This window comes from Nuphar pumila, chromosome 3 (assembly GCF_984573655.1).
Source record: "Nuphar pumila chromosome 3, dmNupPumi1.hap1.1, whole genome shotgun sequence".
In the NCBI taxonomy this organism is placed as follows: domain Eukaryota; kingdom Viridiplantae; phylum Streptophyta; class Magnoliopsida; order Nymphaeales; family Nymphaeaceae; genus Nuphar; species Nuphar pumila.
The window spans coordinates 59098119-59118007 of NC_143251.1; the positions used below are offsets into that span (position 1 = coordinate 59098119).

At 33.2% G+C, this 19889-nt stretch overlaps 1 protein-coding gene across 1 annotated transcript; it reads left to right on the top strand.

The window, feature by feature from the left end:
• The first annotated feature begins 33 nt into the window (after nucleotides 1–33).
• On the top strand, nucleotides 34–2101 carry LOC149842952 (uncharacterized). Its single transcript, XM_090000779.1, has 2 exons — nucleotides 34–391; nucleotides 2001–2101. The coding sequence occupies exons 1-2, from the start codon at nucleotides 34–36 to the stop codon at nucleotides 2099–2101; spliced, it is 459 nt and encodes a 152-aa protein (XP_089856905.1).
• The last annotated feature ends 17788 nt before the right edge of the window (nucleotides 2102–19889 follow it).

Consider the following 19889-nt stretch of genomic DNA (forward strand, 5'->3'; position numbering starts at 1 on the left):
GCCTACAATACAAAGAGTTTTTTCAGGTTTGGAATGAAGGGGAAGTTGAGCTCTCAGTTTATTGGACCTTTCAAGATTCTTGAGCACGTTGGTGAGTCAGCTTATTGTGTGATGCTTCCTCCTAAGTTTTTCCAGATTTACAACATCATCCACATCTTAATGTTGAGAAAGTATGTTCCTGACTCCTCACACGTGATCCACTATGAGGCGGTCAGGGTACAACCTGACTTGACGATAGAGGAGAGGTCAGTGAAGATTATGGATCGCCAAGAGAGGACACTTCATAATAAGATGATTCCATTTGTGAAGGTGCACTGGCAGCATCATAGACTGGACGAGTGCACCTTGGAGCCCGAGGCCGATATGTGTAACCACTACCTAAATTTATTCGGTATGTTTTAATTTCACAGACAAAATTCTTTTAAGGGGGTAGGGATGTAATATCATGTATTGTTCAAGAATTTTTAAATAAAAAAATTTTAAATTTTAAACTAAGTATTTAATGAAAATGATATAATCATGGGAAAATATCTTTAAATATAGGTGATGTCAACTGGGTCTGAGCATGGCCCAGAGCCCACTAACAAAACCAAAATAAGACAATTAAAGTTTGAGAAAATTTTTGCTTTTAACCTTTAAATTTGAGCAAAAATCAAGTTTAATTCAGGCAAAATTCAGAGGCAATCAGGTATGTATATCATTAGATGTGTCTCATAATTTTGAGTACGTTGGTATCCTCTTTTTCTAAAATTGAGTTATGGTTGACCCGAAAATTGCATTTTTCAAAAGTAACCTGCCTCTATTTTTGCCATTTTATGGATTGGATCGAATTAGATTTGCTTTGTTTGATCCAAGTTAATATAGATCTTGACCTAATCCAAGACCCATATTAATTAAGATCTGGTAAAGGTAGGATCCATATGGATTTGGATCTGAAATCCATATGTGACCAATTTAAAACTTTAAAATCAAATTTAAATTTAAATTGGGTAGGTAGAGTTCTACCTTAAGTAGAACTCTACTATGGGAAGACTTCCAGGGAGGGAGACACCCTCTGGAATATTCTTAGAATATAATATTTAATAATTAAATATTAAATAAATAAATTTTAAAAAAAAAGAAGGATTATCTAGAAGAGGTAGAGTTCTATCTTTGGTAAAACTCTACTCTCTAATAAAGTTTTCTAGAGGGGACGTCACCCTCTAGAGAGACCTTCTAGATAATAAATTAAAATTAAAAAAATAAAGGGATAATAAGAAGAAAACAAAATTCTAGAAAACATATAAAAAGGGGTAGTCTCTCCCTCTCTTTAGAAACTTGAGTTTCTAGAGAGACAGGGAGAGAGAGTTAGAAAGAGAGAGAGAGTGAGGAAACCCCAAACTCATTGGGGAGAGAGAGAAGGAAAAAAGGAAAGAGAAAGAAACAGAGAAAAAAAAGAAAGGAAGAAAAGAAGAAGAAAAAGATGAAGGAGAGGAAGAAAATTTGTGTTCTCACCTTACATCCATCATTTTTCGATTTTTCTAAGTTTGAATTTAAGGTATGAGTTTCTCTGTAGGTTCTTACGGGAAGAAATAGTTTTAAATCTGATTCATGTATAATTTTAGATGAAAAGAGAAATCTGATTAAAAAATATGTATATGAATATATATATCAAGTCAAGATTCTATATATTTTTTATTTGTTGTGAGCATGCCATCTATTTTACCCTATTTAAGCATGTGTTAACCTATATTTAAGTTGTTGATTTCTTCTTTTAACCAATCATGTTGAATATATATATATATATATATATATATATATATATATATATATATATATATATATATATATGTGTGTGTGTGTGTGTGTGTGTGTGTGTGTGGACCTTGGTATTTGATGAATCTTGTTTATATTCTGAAAAAAAATAGATATACATGGGCTGGATCAGTCTTGCTTATATATTTTTAAGGCTAAAAGAATTTGATCAGATTGCTGATGTGATGCATGAGCAATCAGATCAGACTGTTGTTATGCGCAAGCTGTGCAATCTGATCAGATTGCCGATGCATGTGAGCATGTGCAATTTGATGAGATCGGCACCATGTTTGTGGGTGCAGTCTAATCAGACTTGTCGTGTGTGAGTAGTCTAATCAGATCTGCTATAATTAAATTTTTATGTTGTTTCTAAACCTGCCGATTTAACTATTGGTTGTATTTGATAACCGTCATCAGAATTAACTATAGGTTGTTTTGATGATTGTTACCAAATCTGATTAGTTATTGTAATTAATAATTGTTATTAGATTTAACAATGCGTATTTCTGATGGCTGTCATCAAATATGAGTTTATGCTATTATGTTGACTAATATCTGATCTAACAATATGTAATTCTGATGATTGTCATCAAATCTGAGTTTATGTTATTATGTTGACTGTTATCATATTTTTTGTATGTTAATCGGATGACTGTTATCAAATTTAATTGTATGTCATTTTGTTAATATTATTAAACTCGTCAACATGCTATTTTGATACCTGGATCCGACTTCCATATATGTTGTTTTGATGCTAATCAAACATGTATATACATGTTATGTTTGGTGTTGTTATCAGGTATGCCGATTTGATAATATGTTAATTTGTTGACTGCTATCAGTCTTTAAGTACATGTTGTTCTTTGTTGAGTGTTATTTGAATTGTCAGCATGATAGTTTCAGTGTCGTGATCAGATCTGTATTGCGTGTGTGTATTTGCAATTTGATCAGATATGCACCTTGTTGCACATGTGCAATCTGATCAAGTTTTGTCACGGTCTCCACATGGGCAATCGGACCAGAATGCCAATGTGTATACATGTGCAATGTGATCATATTGTCGAGTAGTGTGCTGTGAGCAATTTGAACAGGTTTGACACAATTTGCATATATATAATTGGATCAGATTTGACACAGTTTATATAGTTACAATCCGGGTCGATTTGCCACTTTTTGCATGTGTGCAATTTGGATTAGATTTTTCACTTATTGCTCATGTGCAATCTAATCAAATTTGTCACAGTTTTTACATATGAAATCTGATCAAATTGGCCACAGTTTGAGCATGAGCAATCTAATCAGACTGCCAATGGACTGAGCATGTGCAATTTGATCAGACTGTCGATTATGTTGGATATTGGAAATCTGATCAGATTGACATTGTGTTGTATGTTATATCTGAACAATTTTGCTATGTTCAAACCCACATTCATGTGGACTGCAGGATTATGTATCTGAATATATATTTTGATTAGTTATATATGCTTATGCATTTGAATACCAAGTTGCAATTGTGCATCATATATGCATAACGTTCTGAAGTTTATTTTGATGTTTGTATTAATATGATCATGTGCATGTTTGGGTGCTTATGCATGAAAATTATCATGATAATGTGTGTTGCAAGCATATGTTTGCATGCGTATGCAATTGACTTTATGTGTATTCATGTTATGTGTTTTAAATATGTATTGTGGACATGTTTGGAAACCACGTGTGTGTTGCATGTTCACTGAAAATTTGCAAGTTTGCATAAATCACTTTTGAGATGTGTTGGTGGTAAAATGTGAATCACTCCGGCCGTGTAGACTAGGAACATATGTTTCACTTATTGTTAATTTTATTTATACATTGCAAAATTTATTTTTGAAATTTTTTTATTATCTAAATTTAATTATACTGTTAAAATATGGTGGGCCAGGGACCGAAATTGATTTTGCATATGGATTTGCAAAATAATTCTTGTGTAAAGAATTTGAAATTGTTTAAAAAAGTAAAAGAGATCAAACGGTGTAATTAATATCTTCCTTGATATTCCTTTCATAGTATGAGAATCTTGGATAGCAGTCATGGGAGATCATAAGGATACTAAAACTCTGTGTGCGATTGTACCCCTAAACCCAATGTGGTGGTTCACCTCTCGGCTATAATTTTAGAGAAATTTCAGCCACTTTGCCTAGGGGGTGGTGTTGTTGACTCAACTTTAGTTTTGGTATACTAAGAAAGTGGCATCAATAGTTAAGGATTTTCATTAATATCCCGACATTAGGTGAGGATTCCTAACATTCTGATGGATGGTGAGGATTTCTGCTATCGGTCGAAGAACAAGTGTGAAGCCCAGTAATAAAAATATAAATTATGTGTTAAGCTACAACTGAGAATCTAACCTGAAATTCGGGAATTTGTTTTCGTTTTGAGTACCTGCAGGTTTAAAAAAAAGTGAAAACTAAATTTGTGTGCATTTAATAAGGATATGCATGTAAAAACAACTCTGAAAAATAACTTAATAAATTATTTATGCATTTGCATTGAATCATGCTTATTTAATGTTCAGCATTAGTTCATGCATTCATGTTTATTCTGTTCCATATGATAGTTGTTATTGCATGATATTTGTTAAATACTTGAATGATAAGTTGGTTATGGTGAATTGTCGTTGTGATATTCCTCTGAAATTATTCATGAATTTAGTTTATGTTATTTTTTTACTGTTTGAATTTTTAGATAAACTTGTACAAAGGATGTTGGTTCTTATTCATTTTTAAAAATTGTTTTACATGTTCAGGTGCTCAGTGATGGATTGACTTGCTAGTTGGAGATTGTGAGCCTTGTGTGACTAGTTATGGGTTCTCTGATAGAGTGGCTCATTATATTATAGACGATTTTACTATTTTAATTTATTTGACATTTATTATTGATTAATAAAGTTTGATTCGTTCTCCTTTGATTCAATGCACAATCTGTTTGTGGTTTGGTATATTAAATATGTGAGACCCTGGTTCCTTGGGTTTGTTTTTGCAATTGTTTAAAAAAAATACTATTTTACGAGTATTAGTTGGGGTCGTTACAGAAGTAGAAAGCACTTTTTTTCTTTTGAAGATTGGACCCTCCAAATGTGATCTATATGCTTGGTTGAGTTGGGATCAGACATTGGATCATGATTTTTCTTCACGTTTTTGCAAGGATTGAAAAATCATTGGAATATAGTACACAAAAATTTTATCTCATGAAAAAAGGTAATATTTTTATGTTTAAAAAATGTGATCTAAGGGTCATCTCTACTAAACGAGCCATTCTGAGAATATAGAGCTGCGTAAGATTTGATCAACACAAATTTCCCATATGTGTTTCAGATGAGGGTTGAAAAATAAGTGGCCTACGTTGTATCAAATTTTAAAACCTTAAAAAACATATTTTTTCGTTGAAAACTATGATCCAAGCTGCATTATTACTATTTTGGCAATGCTTAACACATCCATAAGGTCAGATTTGGTCAAAACCTCACCTTGTACGTTCCAACTAGATGGAGTCCTTACCCAAGAGGTCTCTCTCTCTCTCTCTCTCTATATATATATATATATATATATAGAGAGAGAGAGAGAGAGAGAGAGAAACTATAGGTGTAGGTCATGTCTACCCAATCGGACCTCATAGATGGATTGAGTGTAGTCCACTTATTAAGAACTAGCTCTTGGATTGTGTTTTTTTATAACAAAAAAATATGATTTTATGTTCACGATTTATGAAAATGTGTCTACATGTTATAATCAAACTATTCAAAAGTTGATTCTCGCTAACCAAACCATGCAGATTACATTTGTAAGGTTAGTTTCATGCATGAAAAACAACCAAAAAATGAAAAAATATGGAAAAGAGAATTTATTTGTATGTAATACCGGCCTAACCAAATCTATTATATATATACATACATACATACATACATACATATATATATGACTGTTGTCAATATTAGTGCAAATTGGCCAAATTGTATTGATCATGCATATATTTTTGCATTTTATTCATACTATTTTATGCATGATCCACAAAAAAATCGTATTAAAAACTCATTTTTATTGTTAGTTTTGAGAAATCATTTTAAAATAAAAAATACAAGAAATCGCACATTTCAGAACTTTCCCTGTATTTTCAGTGTTTTGTTTAGCTTATGATTTTTTAAATTTGTAGTTTAATTAGATTGGGAATTAATTAATTAATTTTAGTTAGTTTAGAAGTTTTAATTTTTGAAACACACATTTTCTAGAGGAGATCTCTTTTGGAATTTTTGAAAACTATCCGAACTTCCATAGACACCGTGTAAACCTGATTTTTTTAATATAAATAGTCCTTTTTCAGCATGCATACACATTTTTTCCAGTCATGTAGCCTGTGCCCCCGTCTCTCTCTCCTCTCTACCTCCCTTTCTTCCTTCCTTCCCCTTTTTTGATCAACCGGTTTTCCTTCGACCTCTTCCATTCTTCCTTTCATTCATCTTGCTTCTAACGTTTTTTTATAGTCGGTTCTTCTTGCCTTGGTCGATGGAGGTGCGTGCATCTCAGAGAGAAAAATCACTTCTTTTTCTCAACCCCTCCATCAGAGGCGAATCCTATAGTTTACTTCTTCTCCCACGTTTCACCGTAGTTTTAGTTTTTTTTGCATATCATAAATCATAGCATTGCATGTAGTTTCGTTTGATCATTGCATATTCATCATATTTAGATTAGATTAGTTTAGATTTAGCATTTGAAAAATATATAGCTTAATGTAGTTTAGTCATTTTTTTTGGTTTACGCATAGAATAAGATCATTTTATTCAAATCGGTAGATCTAACATAGAGTAGTTTTATGTTTTTATGAGTTTTACTTCAATTTAGGTTCAGATTTAGGGTAGATTTAATTTAAATCATATTATTCATTTTTGGTGTTTATTAAATTAAATTAATTTAGATTTCTTAATTAATCGATTTAGGGTTTTTGTAGTTTCTTTTATTTCTTTTTTATTTTTGTCAATTAGATCTGAATAATTTCTATTTACTTTTAGTATTAGATTATTTTAGTTAGTGTTTAGTTCATGTTCTTGCTTTCTATTAATTTCTTAAATCAGTTTTTGTTTAATCATTAGTTTAAATTAGATAAATTGGTAGATAAATAGATTAGTTATTTTAATTTTTATTATTCCAGTTGAATAGATAGTTTATTTACTATTTTTATTGGTTAGTTAAATAATTATTTACTTTCAAAAATTAATGCATAATAGGTTAAATTAGGAAATCATATTTGCGTTCAAATATTGTTTTTTGTTAAATAGATTAAGTAGCCGATTTAGGTATATTTAAATTCCAGCAAGTAGTTAGTTTTACTTTCATGTTAAATATGATTTTTTACATCAATTAAATTTAATTAAGTTCATTTTATGTCAGTAGATTAATTAGTTAATTTAAAATATTTGAATTACATTAGCCGATTTTCATTATTGAATTAAATTGTCGATTTTGGTTAATTAGTTAATTTGTTAATTACTTGCTTAATTAGTTGATTAAATTCCTTTTTAGAATTCAGTTAGTATAGCATGTAAGTTAAATTAATTCAGTTTATTTTATAGTTCATGTTTTCTTTTAGTAGTTAATTATTTTAGTTTATTTCTTGTTATTTGCATTAGTTAATTCTATAAACTGTGTCTTCTTTCATGTGACTTAGTTAATTAGTTATGCTAAATTGTCTTTTAGTTAGTTGATTCATGCTAGTTCTTAGTTAGTTATAGAATTAGTTATGTTATTTTGTCTTTTAGTGCAGTGTTATTCCATAGTTTATTTAGTATTTTTATGATTTTTCGTAAAACTAACCTTTAATGTTTTTATAGTTTTTCATCGTATCTTTGTGATTCGTTTGTTGATTTTTGCAAAAAAGCATTTGGACATGCGGTGAGCCCTCAAAAGTACCCCTAAAAAGCCCTCTGAGATCCCCAAAAGGTCCCCACAAAAGACCCATCAAGCCCTTTAGAGAGCCCCTCAAAAAGACCATAAAGTGATATGCAAATAAGAAAAGCAAAAGATCAAGGGGACAAAAGACTCGAAGCACTAAAGACTTTTCCTCTTTCTTTTAGATTAAGATTTATTTAATTTAATTCAATTTAGGTTTGTAATAAGGTACTATTGTTTTATTTGTCACTCTCTCATTTATTATTCAATTAATTCTTATATTTTTTGCAATAAAGAGTAGTTAATTGTTTGTGGAATACGAAGTATTTTTCCGTTCCCTGAGTTCAACACGGACTCCACCACTCATGTGAGCCGATTTGTATTCTTTGGTGTTTGGCTTTCACATTGTTTTTACATCAAAATATTATTTTAAAAATCTATTTCATAAAACTCATACCAAATTTTTGGCGTCGTTGTCGGGGAACGGCCATTAATACGAGTATTCACTTTATTGCCATTATTTGTTCGTGTTTTGTTAGGTTGCTAGTTTCTTTTCTGTTCTTTACTTAGGACTATTTAGTTTTCTTTTCCTGCTTGTTATTTAGGATTAGTTTCTTTTCAGTATTTAGGTTTTGAACCACATGTTTGCACACTTTAGATACCAGCTTACTTTTCTTGCATGGCCCACCCATTAGGATACCCTTAGAGGTGACTACGCACGATTGGTACCATGCTCATAGCTTACTTTTTTGCAGGATATTTGTTGAGTGCAATTGTGTGGTGCTTGTTTACTATTTTTTTAGTATTATTTTTCTTTTGTCTGCTTTGTGGTTTGTTGTGGTTTGGCCGCATTGCACGTTAGGTAGGTAGAAAGCCTTTTACTTAGGACGGTTGCTACACTGGTCTACCCTCAGGTGCATGCAAGGGCGACGCTCGCTTAACCCCCGAGCTTGTAGAGATAGTCGAGGACCCAGAGTCCCTTATTAGCCCCTCGATCCGGCCCCATGGCCCAAGATCAACAATTGATCCATCCCCTAAGAGAGTATTTCATTCCCAATGAATATACTCCCGCCTCCAGCATCGCGAGACCCGCTGTAGAAGTGCCTCAGTTTGAGATTAAGGCCAGCATAATTCAGATGCTTTCATCTTTTTATGGCCTGAGCAACGAAGACCCCTACTATCATCTCGATGAGTTCTTCGAGATCTGCTCCACTATGCGGATCAATAATTTTGAGGATGACGCATTGGGGTTAGCGTTGTTTCCGTTCTCTTTCAAGCATTCTCCTTCAAGAACAAGGACAAGCACTGAATAAAGGCCTTAGATATGGTTTAGATTACCACTTGAGAACGCATGTGTGAACACCCCAAATTTTTCAAAAAAAAATCAAAAAATCTCTTTTTGCTTCTGGCCCCCATCTTTTGAATAATCGGGTCAACTTCTTATCAAAATTCCATTCATTTCTCAAATTCACTGGAATCCAAATTCAAATTCCATATCTAACCCAATCTTGGATCTAAATCTGATATCTGAATCTGATTTTGAGTCCGGATCTTCTATTTTTCAAAAAATCAATTTTTTGTATTTTCTCAGATATTTTATTTGGATCCAATCTCAATTCGAGATCCAAACTCAATATTCTCTCAAAATCTCGGATCCAGACCCATTTTGAAACCCAATTTCTGAAGTTTAACCATGTATTTTCATAAAATCTTCTTTTGTAAAAACCTTAATTTTTAAAACAAATATTTTATAAAAATCTTTCAAAAACCTCGTCTAGATCCCATCTTTCAAAAATTCTCGTATTTCCCTCGTATGTTTTTAGGTTTTTTGCTTCAAAAATATAAAAAGGAAAAGAAATTCTGAAATTAGCCGAAACCCCTATTTTGAAGAACCCTGTAAATGACAACCACCCTTTTGAAAATCTTTGAAAAAGTAAAGGTCCATTTCTGTAAAATCCCCCAATGACCTTCTGTTATAAGAAGAGTCGCAGGGGGTCGACTCCAACCATCGCTTCTTCACCCCACCATCGCTCACGATCCCTCTTCTTCTCCTTTTCCTCTTCCCACTATCTTTTTCCTTTTCTCCCTTCTTCTATTCCCATTTTCTTTTCCTTTTCTCTGATCCTTCCCCTTTGATCGACTGATGGAGCCTCGATCCCGACAAGCAGATAGCCAAGGTGAGACTACCTTCCTTCTCCCATTTTATCGACTGTTGATCTATGCTCTGATGCTTTGTTAAGTTCGTCATAATTCACACTCGTTGCATATCATTACATTTTCGGGATCCAATGGTTTGATCGCACCATGTAATTATCTTTATGGTGTGCATCTGTATTCTGAGATTTCCGACATTATCAATGGCATCGAAGGTGAAGACCCATTGCATTGGTTGATGTGGTAGACCTCCATGATTGCCTTATATATTGGTATTCGATGATGCCTCACAATGGCATCACTGACTCACCTGGACATCGTATTCCCATACATGTCTCATTTCATTTCAATTTCCCCTTTTCATTTTGATTTCCTTTTTATATTTGATTTTCTGCTCTATTCTGATAGTTTGTTTTCGCTTTCTTTTGTTCCTTTTCGTATATTGATTTCCTGTTCTCAGTTCAATTGTCCATTCGAGGTAACTTCTTATTTGCATTATCGATTTCCCATGCCAATTCTGGTTTTCGATTTATATTTAATTTCATGTTTTCCATTGCATTGTCTATATGTAACCAATATTAGATTCCTTTTCTTTCTAAAGTCCACTGAATGGTAATGTTTGGACACTTTTCCTTATTCATTTTGGTTATAGTCATCCCTTCTTCATCCAACATTCCATTCTTCCATTCTGAGTTGCATTCGGTTCATAGTAATTCATTATTGATGTACATCACTACGTATCTTTTAGGTTGGGTTCATTTCTTGTTGCCTCTCTGCTATAATATCATTCATTCATATGTTTAGAGTCAGCACCATATCTGTCCAGTGCATTCATGCCACAGCATTGGTTCATCATGATCATTCCCCTGTAAAGTATATCATCTGATGAACCTCATTAACCATGCATTCATAACATACCATTGATCCGCAAGTATCAGCTCTTATGCATCATCGATTTCTGTATCAAAATCCCATTTCTCTAGTACCAGTTTATCATATTTGTCAATTCGCATCTGATCATTCCCCTTCATCATCCCATACGTTCATTGCATTCACCCTGTTTCCATTACATTCACCACGAGATCAGATCCGACCCTGTGTTAGATTCGATCTCTTATTCATATGCATCTAGTAAAATTTGGTCAGCATTCATTGATGTTTGAAGTAGCAGTTCATGAAGAAAAGAAAAAGAAAACTCTGATTCTCTTATGTAGGTGCCAGCTTTCATACATACAGAGCTTAGCCCCATTTTTCATCTCACTGATGGACATCAACATTAGTTGATCTGCTATCAATTGGCGATTTGGGGTAAAGTATCCTGTTATAATAATGGTCTGGAGGGTTATTCAGATATCTCAAACAAGATTGTTATCTCATGTGTTTGAATCTTTTCCTTAGCTATGTACTTATTTTCTTTAGGACTGTTTGCTTGCAATTCATATAGTGTACATTATATTGAGAAAACCCTCTGCATTTCTACTCCACCATCAACATGTTGCGTTTTACATATACATGAAGGATTGGTTTCATCCTTGCATCTGATTATCCCCTGCTTATCTATGTATATTTGCATCTTTAATATCATAGCATGTTCCAACGTCATCTTATGTGTCTCATGTGCAATTCAGCATCTTGTTTTATATATTATATCTCATCACATCGGTGCTTGCTACGTTTCTTTTTGCAGTTTCATTTTATGTTGTGATTTTCCTGTCTTTTTCATTCATGTTGCATATTATCTGCAAAACACCTCAACAGGGATGCTATCTTTTCACAATACCCCCTTTTTACACAACACACCTTTTTACACAGGATTCACTATACCATCCCAGCACACCATACACTTAGGAAGGTCATTAACCTGTGTTTTTCTGCACTCCTCAAGAGCACTTCACCCCCAGCATCATCCATGGGCATCCCAACTATCACCTGCTACCCTTTCTTACCTCACATCACCACCTAATCCACCTTGTCACTCATCACTTCACATCTTCACTATGGTTTAGATGCAATCCCTAGCCACTTGCACATTTGTTGTCAACATTCCCCAGCATCACCTCTTCACAGCAACACCTGCCTTCTTCAGCACTTCCCTCACCACTTGCACAGCCACTGTTGTACTTCCACCTATATTCACTCCACTGTATCACTGCACCTACATTGTCACCATCACCCACAACACCTATGCATAATACTACACAACAGCTACTTGCTACCCATTCACACCCCCTGCACCAACATGCATTCATCTTCTCTTGCTGCACCTGCCATCCTGCACTTACATACACCACTAACCTGCATTTCGTGCATGTCATTTCAATGCATACATTCACCTAAAAACTTCAGTTTTGCAAGCTGGTCCACCAGTTGATGTATCCTTTATTTAGTATTCTAGTTTCATCATAATGTAAGCATATTTCAAACTTTTCCCATGCAGTATACATGTAGATATATTAGTATACCACGTATATGCAGAGTAATGTATATCATATGCATTTTTTCCAGTATTCCCAATAGATATATACATTCCATCTCAGTCTAGCTAGGCATCTTGTATACAACCTTGCCCATGCATTCGGTATAACTTTGCCTTTGCTCATGTACTCAATCTAGCTATATATTCACATAGCACTTTGCACATATATGTCCTTCATTAATATAGATATCTCACCTAGCCATAAGCATATGGGTTTTGACATAATATCTTTCATCATCTTCTATATTTTGCATTGTTGCTTTGTACTAACTCTGTTTTGCAGGAAAGATGTAGAAAGGTTAAATTCCTTTTCTATTTTAGGAATTTTATGATTTTAATTTCAATTCAAGGCTGTAATTATTAGATATTAATGAGAATTTTTATTTTTCAGCTTAGAATAGAATGTATGAGCATATAGATCTCTGAATTGCCTGTGACATTTCATTTTCATCTTTACTTTATTTATGGTGAAACACGAATGGCACATGCATCTTTCTAATAAGAGATAAATAATTCTAAGTAAATGATTCACATTTATGGCCATAGTCAAAATGTGAACAATACTTAGGGTTTTTACCTTTTATAGAATAACATATGACCTCCACTTAGGTCTCTTTTGAAAATCATCATATTTTTCTGAAATATTCTTCCTTTATCAGAATTTAAAATGTGAATTAACTTAAGATATATTTGTGGTCATAGTCATGGATATATTAAAAGTTAATTTCATTTTAAATCCTATAAAGGCACAAAAAATTATTTTATTCTTTATTAGAATTTAAATATATATTAGATTATAATATGTTTGTGACCATAGTCCTGAATGTATTATGATTTAATATTATTTCAATTCTATTAAAGAATAAAATATGCTTTTAAATTCTAAATTTTAAATAAATTTCAAGCCATTCATCATTAAGAATAGAATTGCATTCTTTCTCAATTATTTCAAATCATCTTCAAAATTCTAAGTGAATTTTGAAATCTTTCAAAAACTCAGTTTTCATTTTCTAAATTCAAAATCATTTTCAACTTTCATTTATAAATTCAGATTTATTCTTTTATTCTCAAATCCATTCAGTTTTAAATTTCCAATTCTCAATTCTCATTTCTGAATTTCATATTTTAACTTCAAAATTTCATTCAAATTCTTTATTTCCATTTCAAATTTTCAAAATCCATTTCAAATTCTGAGTTTTATTTCACCTTTAAATCAAAGTTTTGAAATTCATTTTGAGATTCCAACTCAAATTTTGAGATTGACTCTGAGTTTCTAAATCGATTTTCTCTAATTCTATCTTGATTTCAAGGCAAATTTCAAAATCAATTCAAGATTTCCAAATTCAATTCAGTTTTTAAATTCCAAGTATGAATTCAATTCTATTTTCCAAAGTTTATTTCTCTGAAATTTTAACTTCTAAATTCATTCTTTGAATTGCCAATCCAATTTCAATTTCAGATTCTAAATTGAATTTCAATTTCCAAATTCATTTCCAAGTTCAAAATTCAATTTCAAAATCAATTCAATATTCCAATTTCAAAGTTCAAATTCAACTTTGAAATTTCATTCTGGTTTCAAATTCTATTTCTAATTCCAATTTCTAATTTCATTTCAAAGTTCAAATCTCAATTTCAATATCAAATCCAAATTCAACTCTTATTTTCAAGTTCCATTTTCAAGATTTCACATCAAGTTCCAAATTTCATCTTTTTCAACTCTCCCTTCTTCGATCCGAATTTCAATCTATCTCAATCTTTGATTATTTCAACTTCAGAATTTCAAAGTTTCCTTCTTCAAATCTCGAATTCATTTCAAATTCCAAGTTTATATTCAAATTTCAGTTTTCAAAACATGTTCAATTTCTGAACCATTTCTTCAAGGATATTTTCAAATTTATTTCAAAGTCACTTAGAAAAATCCAAAATTTCTGAAGCATTCCTCAAAAGCATATATCTTTGCATCTTCATTGCACAAGCATGATTTGATGTGCATCTAGGATTTTTAGAATAATCATTAAGACAAATTTATGCAAGGAAAAAGGTATTAATTCGATCCTTGGTTCAATTACCTCTGGTAAAGGTGTCAGGAACGGTTGAACCTTGTACCGACGAGCGAATCTCGTCTTTCTATTTTTTCCTGCAAAAATTTTAAAAAATGGAGGCAAGTTAATTTTCAAATATCTTTTCAAATAAAGGTCAAGTGAGACATTACAAAAGAGTTTCTTTTCTTTTTTTTCTTTATCTTCTCTCTTCTTTCTTTCTTTTTTCCCTTCAAAAAGGGAAAAAGGGCAGAAAGGAAAAAGAAAGAGAGAAAAAGGAAAAAAAAATCAATGATCACAACATGCAAAAGGAGTTCCTCAAAAAATACTTCTCAATTGGTAAGACAAACCAGTATCGAAAAGCCATCAACAACTTTTCTCAGATTGAGGGAGAACAATTTCATGAGACTTGGGAGAGGATGAAAGATCTTCTTTGTAAGTGCCTCCACTACCAGGTGCCTCATTGGCAACTGGTGCAATACTTTTATGATGGCCTGATCAAGAAGGACAAGCAAATGGTTGATTCTTCGTGTAGGGGGACATTAATGCTCAAGAGCGAGGATGCGACATAGGCCCTATTCGAAATATTGAGCAAAAATGCTATGCACCATGTCATGTCCTCGCGACTTGATAAGACCACACCTTTTCCTAATGGTCCTAAGAAGGGAGAGATTTATGAAGTTGGGTCTGAGCATGATCTGCAAATCAAAGTTGACCAGTTGACCATGAAAGTTGATCAATTATTGGCTAATTCTGCTTTATTAAATCCAGTGGAAAAAGTGTGTGAGCTCTATGCTAGCCCTGTACACTTTATTTTTTAGTGTTCGACATCATCACTATATCCTGAATTCGTTTAGGAGCAAGTGAATGTTGCCCAAGGTTTCCCCAGACCGGTGCACGATCCTTATGCACCCATCTATAACCCGGGATAGTGAAATCATCCTAACTTGCGTGGAGAAATCCACAAGAGCCACCCCACATGCCTCTTCAGACATAACACAAACATGGTAACCTCCCACAAGGTTACCCGCATCCCACATTTCCATAGGCTCCTCCCCAGCTTAGCTTGCCTTTTCCTTAGGCGCTCACATCGAGCCCATCTTTTTAGGAGAAGCTGCTTGAGGCCTTTTCTGACATTAAGGCCAACCTTAGTTCTCACACGCAGTCGATAGTGAAGCTAGAGACTCATATGGGACAGTTGGCTGAGATCTTGAGCAGACAAAGTGAGGGAAGTCTTCTGAGTCAATCTGTCGTCAACCTGAAGGGTAAGGAACCCATGTATCACGATCTGCACCTCACAGAGTCCCACTAAGAGCAGGTCAACTTTGTTATAACCATTCGAAGTGGGAAGGCATTCCACCCTACTCAGAAGTTGACTGGCAAGCTCACTGCCACACCTACTGACCAGTCGATCTTCTCCACCAGGCCCAAGGAGAACGGGTATAGCCCATGGCCTGTGCCTTCTTCGTATATTCTTCAAGCCCCTTTTCCTGAGGCCTTGGCCAAACTACATGATTTTGGAAAGTAGATGGCGCGCATGCACAAGATGCTTGACATGTTCAAGCAGGTTCACATAAACATCCCCCTGCTTGATGCCATCCAACAAGTGTCTGTTTATGCAAAGTTCCTCAAAGAACTTTGTACACAGAAGAGAAAATTGAGGTCATTGCCCAAGATGATCTTCTTGATTGAGTAGGTAAGCTCCGTGTTTCAGCACCAGGCCCCATCCAAGCTAAAGAATTCATGGGGCACCGATCATCTCTTGTGTTATAGGGAATAAGACCATTGAGCGTGCATTTCTTGATCTTGGGGTCAGCGTGAACATTTTGTCGGGTTTCCTGCATGACACTTTTGGGATTGGGGATCTGAAGCCCACGACTACTGTCTTGCAGTTGACTGACAGGTCTACTAAGCATTCGTGACGAATCTTGAAAGATGTGTTAGTTAAGGTCGAGGACTTCTACTTTCCTATCAATTTTTTTATTCTGGACATGGAGGGCACTGATATCGCTCACCAAACCCCCATTATTTTGGGCAGACCATTTTTTGCTATGACCTATGCTCGTATCAATTGTTATACTGAGGATATGGCGGTTTCTTTCGGCAACAAGCATGTACAATTATATATCTTTGATGTTGTCATGAGAGTGACAGAAAATGATGAATGCTTTCACATGACACATCACAGGAATGCAATCTGATCCATAGTTGGATGTGTGTTGTTTGGTTTATGACTCTCCATCTTTTGAGAATAGCCTCAATATGGAGACTAATCTCGTTCTTCCTGATAGTTTAGAGAGTCATCGTAGGATACTTAGGAGTAGAGTTGGAGGACACATAGTGCGCAGTGTTACAGATGATACTCTTTTCCTCAGAGCCCCTGATTGAGCATGACTTCGCATTCATTGATCTCATGGACGGTGAAGGAAAACCAGAGATTCGTCTGGCTGAGGACGTAAAACTTAGCGCTTTATGGGAGGCAGCCCATATTTGTGATGTATTATTAGTAGTCTTAGTAGTTTTTCTATTTTTAGGAAGTTTTATTCTTTCACGAGTTAGATGCCAGATTATGTATGTATTGCATTTTTTGTATATTTTTATGAGTTGTATACATTGAGACAGGTAGAATTTCTGTAGAGCCAGTACAATACAACAACATGTAAGATTCCACAGTGTGAATTAGGTGAGTTCTATTACTTTCCTCCCATTTATTTTGTTTCTCATATGCATTCACTCAGTTTCATGGAAGCATAGGGGAGTGCCACTAAGGACAGTGTCATTCAAGCATGGGGGAGAGTGTAGTTTGCACACCCAAATCTTCTTCTGTCTTTATACTTGCACAATGATGACAACTCATAAAAAATGGGCTTTTAAGGAATGAGTTTGATCTTATATGAATGCTTTGCAAAATCTATTATTTTTAGAGAATTTTTAAGCCTCATGCAAAATTTTTCTGACACTAATCTAGAAAACCATGGTTATTTATGTGGATTTCAAAAAAATGATTATAGATGTATGTTAAAGTTTATTTTAAATCACAAGTATGAAAATGCACATCTTTACTTTTGAAAAACTAAGCAAATGAACAATATTGCATTCATGAGCTCAAAAAGTAAAAAGAGCATACGTTTAGTTATTTGATGTCTTCATATTCCTCAGTAGCTGGGCTCAGACACAAGTCAAAGTGTTTGAGTTCCATGTCAAAAAGGATAACAAAGAAAATCACTTTTTTATCTAAGTTGATATCTGTGGCCTATTTTGTTCGAGCAAGTAAAACCTGAGGGTGTTTACACCTAGTGCCTTAAAGTCATATGGTTTGGGAGCCACCGGCCCGAAAGCCCTTTACATGAACTTTATAAAGAGCCTAATAAATGTTAACATGCACATGACAAGAAGTAAACTATACGTAAACTATGAAAATTGAAGGTCTAGTAACTCAAGCAATTAAGTTCGAAGAATACTTTGTATCTGATGCTATAAGGTCGTTTGACCTGGGAATCACTGACCTAAAGCTCGTTACACGGGTCACAAAAACTGAAAATTTGATATAGTGCTTAACAAAAGAAAGAAAAAAGTGTAAAATTTTTAAAAAAATCAAAGAAAAAGAAAAGAAAAGCGCGTAAAAAAAAAGTTTACTGCTTAAAAGCAAATATTGAGAAAACCTGTGCGAAAAACATATGAGTGAGGATAAATAAATAATGACATGTATATATATTTGATTTTTTGAGAATAAAGCATAAATGATTATGATATTTAGAAAAGTAGAAGAAAATATTTTATTCTCTGGTGGCCTGTAAAAGACTCTAATCATGTTTTGATAATGTAATGGCATGAAATATTTGTGAAAACAAACTTCTCAATTGCCTAATGCTTCTTGAATTGAAATCTTTATGCATATATGACAGAGATGTTTATGGGTAGCATCACTGCAAACCCTCACGAGACCTTACTGGTCTACTGGGGTAACCCAGAGGTTGAAAGGGCATGTTGCATATGCTAAATGCAATCATGATTCCTACGAAAGTGAGTTAGGTTTTTGTTTTGATTAGTTTAGTCTTTTTGTTTTTTGCTTCAGTTTGCTCGAGGACTAACAAATGATAAGTATGAGAGAATTTGATCATGCATATATTTTTGTATTTTATTCATACTATTTTATGCATGATCCATAGAAAAATCACATTAAAAACCTATTTTTATCATTAGTTTTAAGAAACCATTTTAAAATAAAAAATACAGGAAAATCGCATATTTCGGAACTTGCCCTGCGTTTTTCAATGTTTTGTTTAATTTAGAATTTTTCTAATTTGTAGTTTAATTAGATTAAGAATTAATTAATTAATTTTAGTTAGTTTAGAAGTTTTACTTTTTGAAAAACACGTTTTTCTGAGGAGACCTCTTGAAATTTTTAAAAATTATTCGAAGATCCATAGAAACCATGTAAACCTAATTTTTTTAATATAAAATCTTTTTTAAGCATGCATACACATTTTTTTCAGCTGTGTAGCTTGCCCCCCCTTCTCTCTCTCCTCTCTGCCTCCCTTTCTTCCTCCCTTCCCCTTTTTCGATTAACCGGTTCTCCCTCAATCTCTTCCTTTCTCCCTTTGATTCATCTTTCTTCTAACATTTTTCTATCGCTAGTTCTTCTTACCTTGGTCAACGAAGGTACATGCAACTCAGAGAGATAAACCACTTTTTTTTCTCAACCCCTCCATCGGAGGCGAATCTTACGGATTGCTTCTTCTCCCCCATTTCACCGTAGTTTTAATTTTTTTGCATATCATAAATCATAACATTTCATGTAGTTTCATTTGATCATTGCATATTCATCATATTTAGATTAGATTAGTTTAGATTCAACATCTAAAAAATATAAAAAGAAAAAATATATATAACTTAATCTAGTTTAGTCATTTTTCTTGGTTTGCGTGCAGAATAAGATTATTTTATTCAAATCGGTAGATATAACATAGAGTAGTTTTATATTTTTCGTGAGTTTTACTTCAATTTAGGTTCATATTTAGGGTAGATTTAATTTGGATCATGTTCTTTATTTTTGGTGTTTATTAGATTAAATTAATTCAGATTTTATAATTAATCAATATAGGGTTTTTATAGTTTCTTTTATTTATTTTCTCAGCAATTAGATCTGAATAATTTATGTTTATTTTTAGTATTAGATTATTTTAGTTAGTGTTTAGTTCATGTTCTTGCTTTCTATTAATTTTTTAAATTAGTTTTTGTTTAATCATTAGTTTAAATTAGATAAATCGGTAGATAAATAGATTAGTTATTTTAATTTTTATTATTCTAGCTGAATAGATAGTTTATTTACTATTTTTATTGGTTAGTTAAATAATTATTTACTTTCAAAAATTAACGTGTAATAGGTTAAATTAGGAAATCATATTTGCATTCAAATATCATTTTTTGTTAAATAGATTAAGTAACTAATTTAGGTATATTTAAATTTCAGCAAGTAGTTAGTTTTACTTTCATGTTAAGTCTGAT

Bases quoted from the DNA above. Each gene is read 5' to 3' on its own strand.
- LOC149842952 (XM_090000779.1), top strand. From the start codon at position 34: ATGAAGGGGAAGTTGAGCTCTCAGTTTATTGGACCTTTCAAGATTCTT. The intron at 392-2,000 runs GTATGTTTTAAT...CAATCAGATCAG, and splicing joins CCACTACCTAAATTTATTCG to ACTGTTGTTATGCGCAAGCT.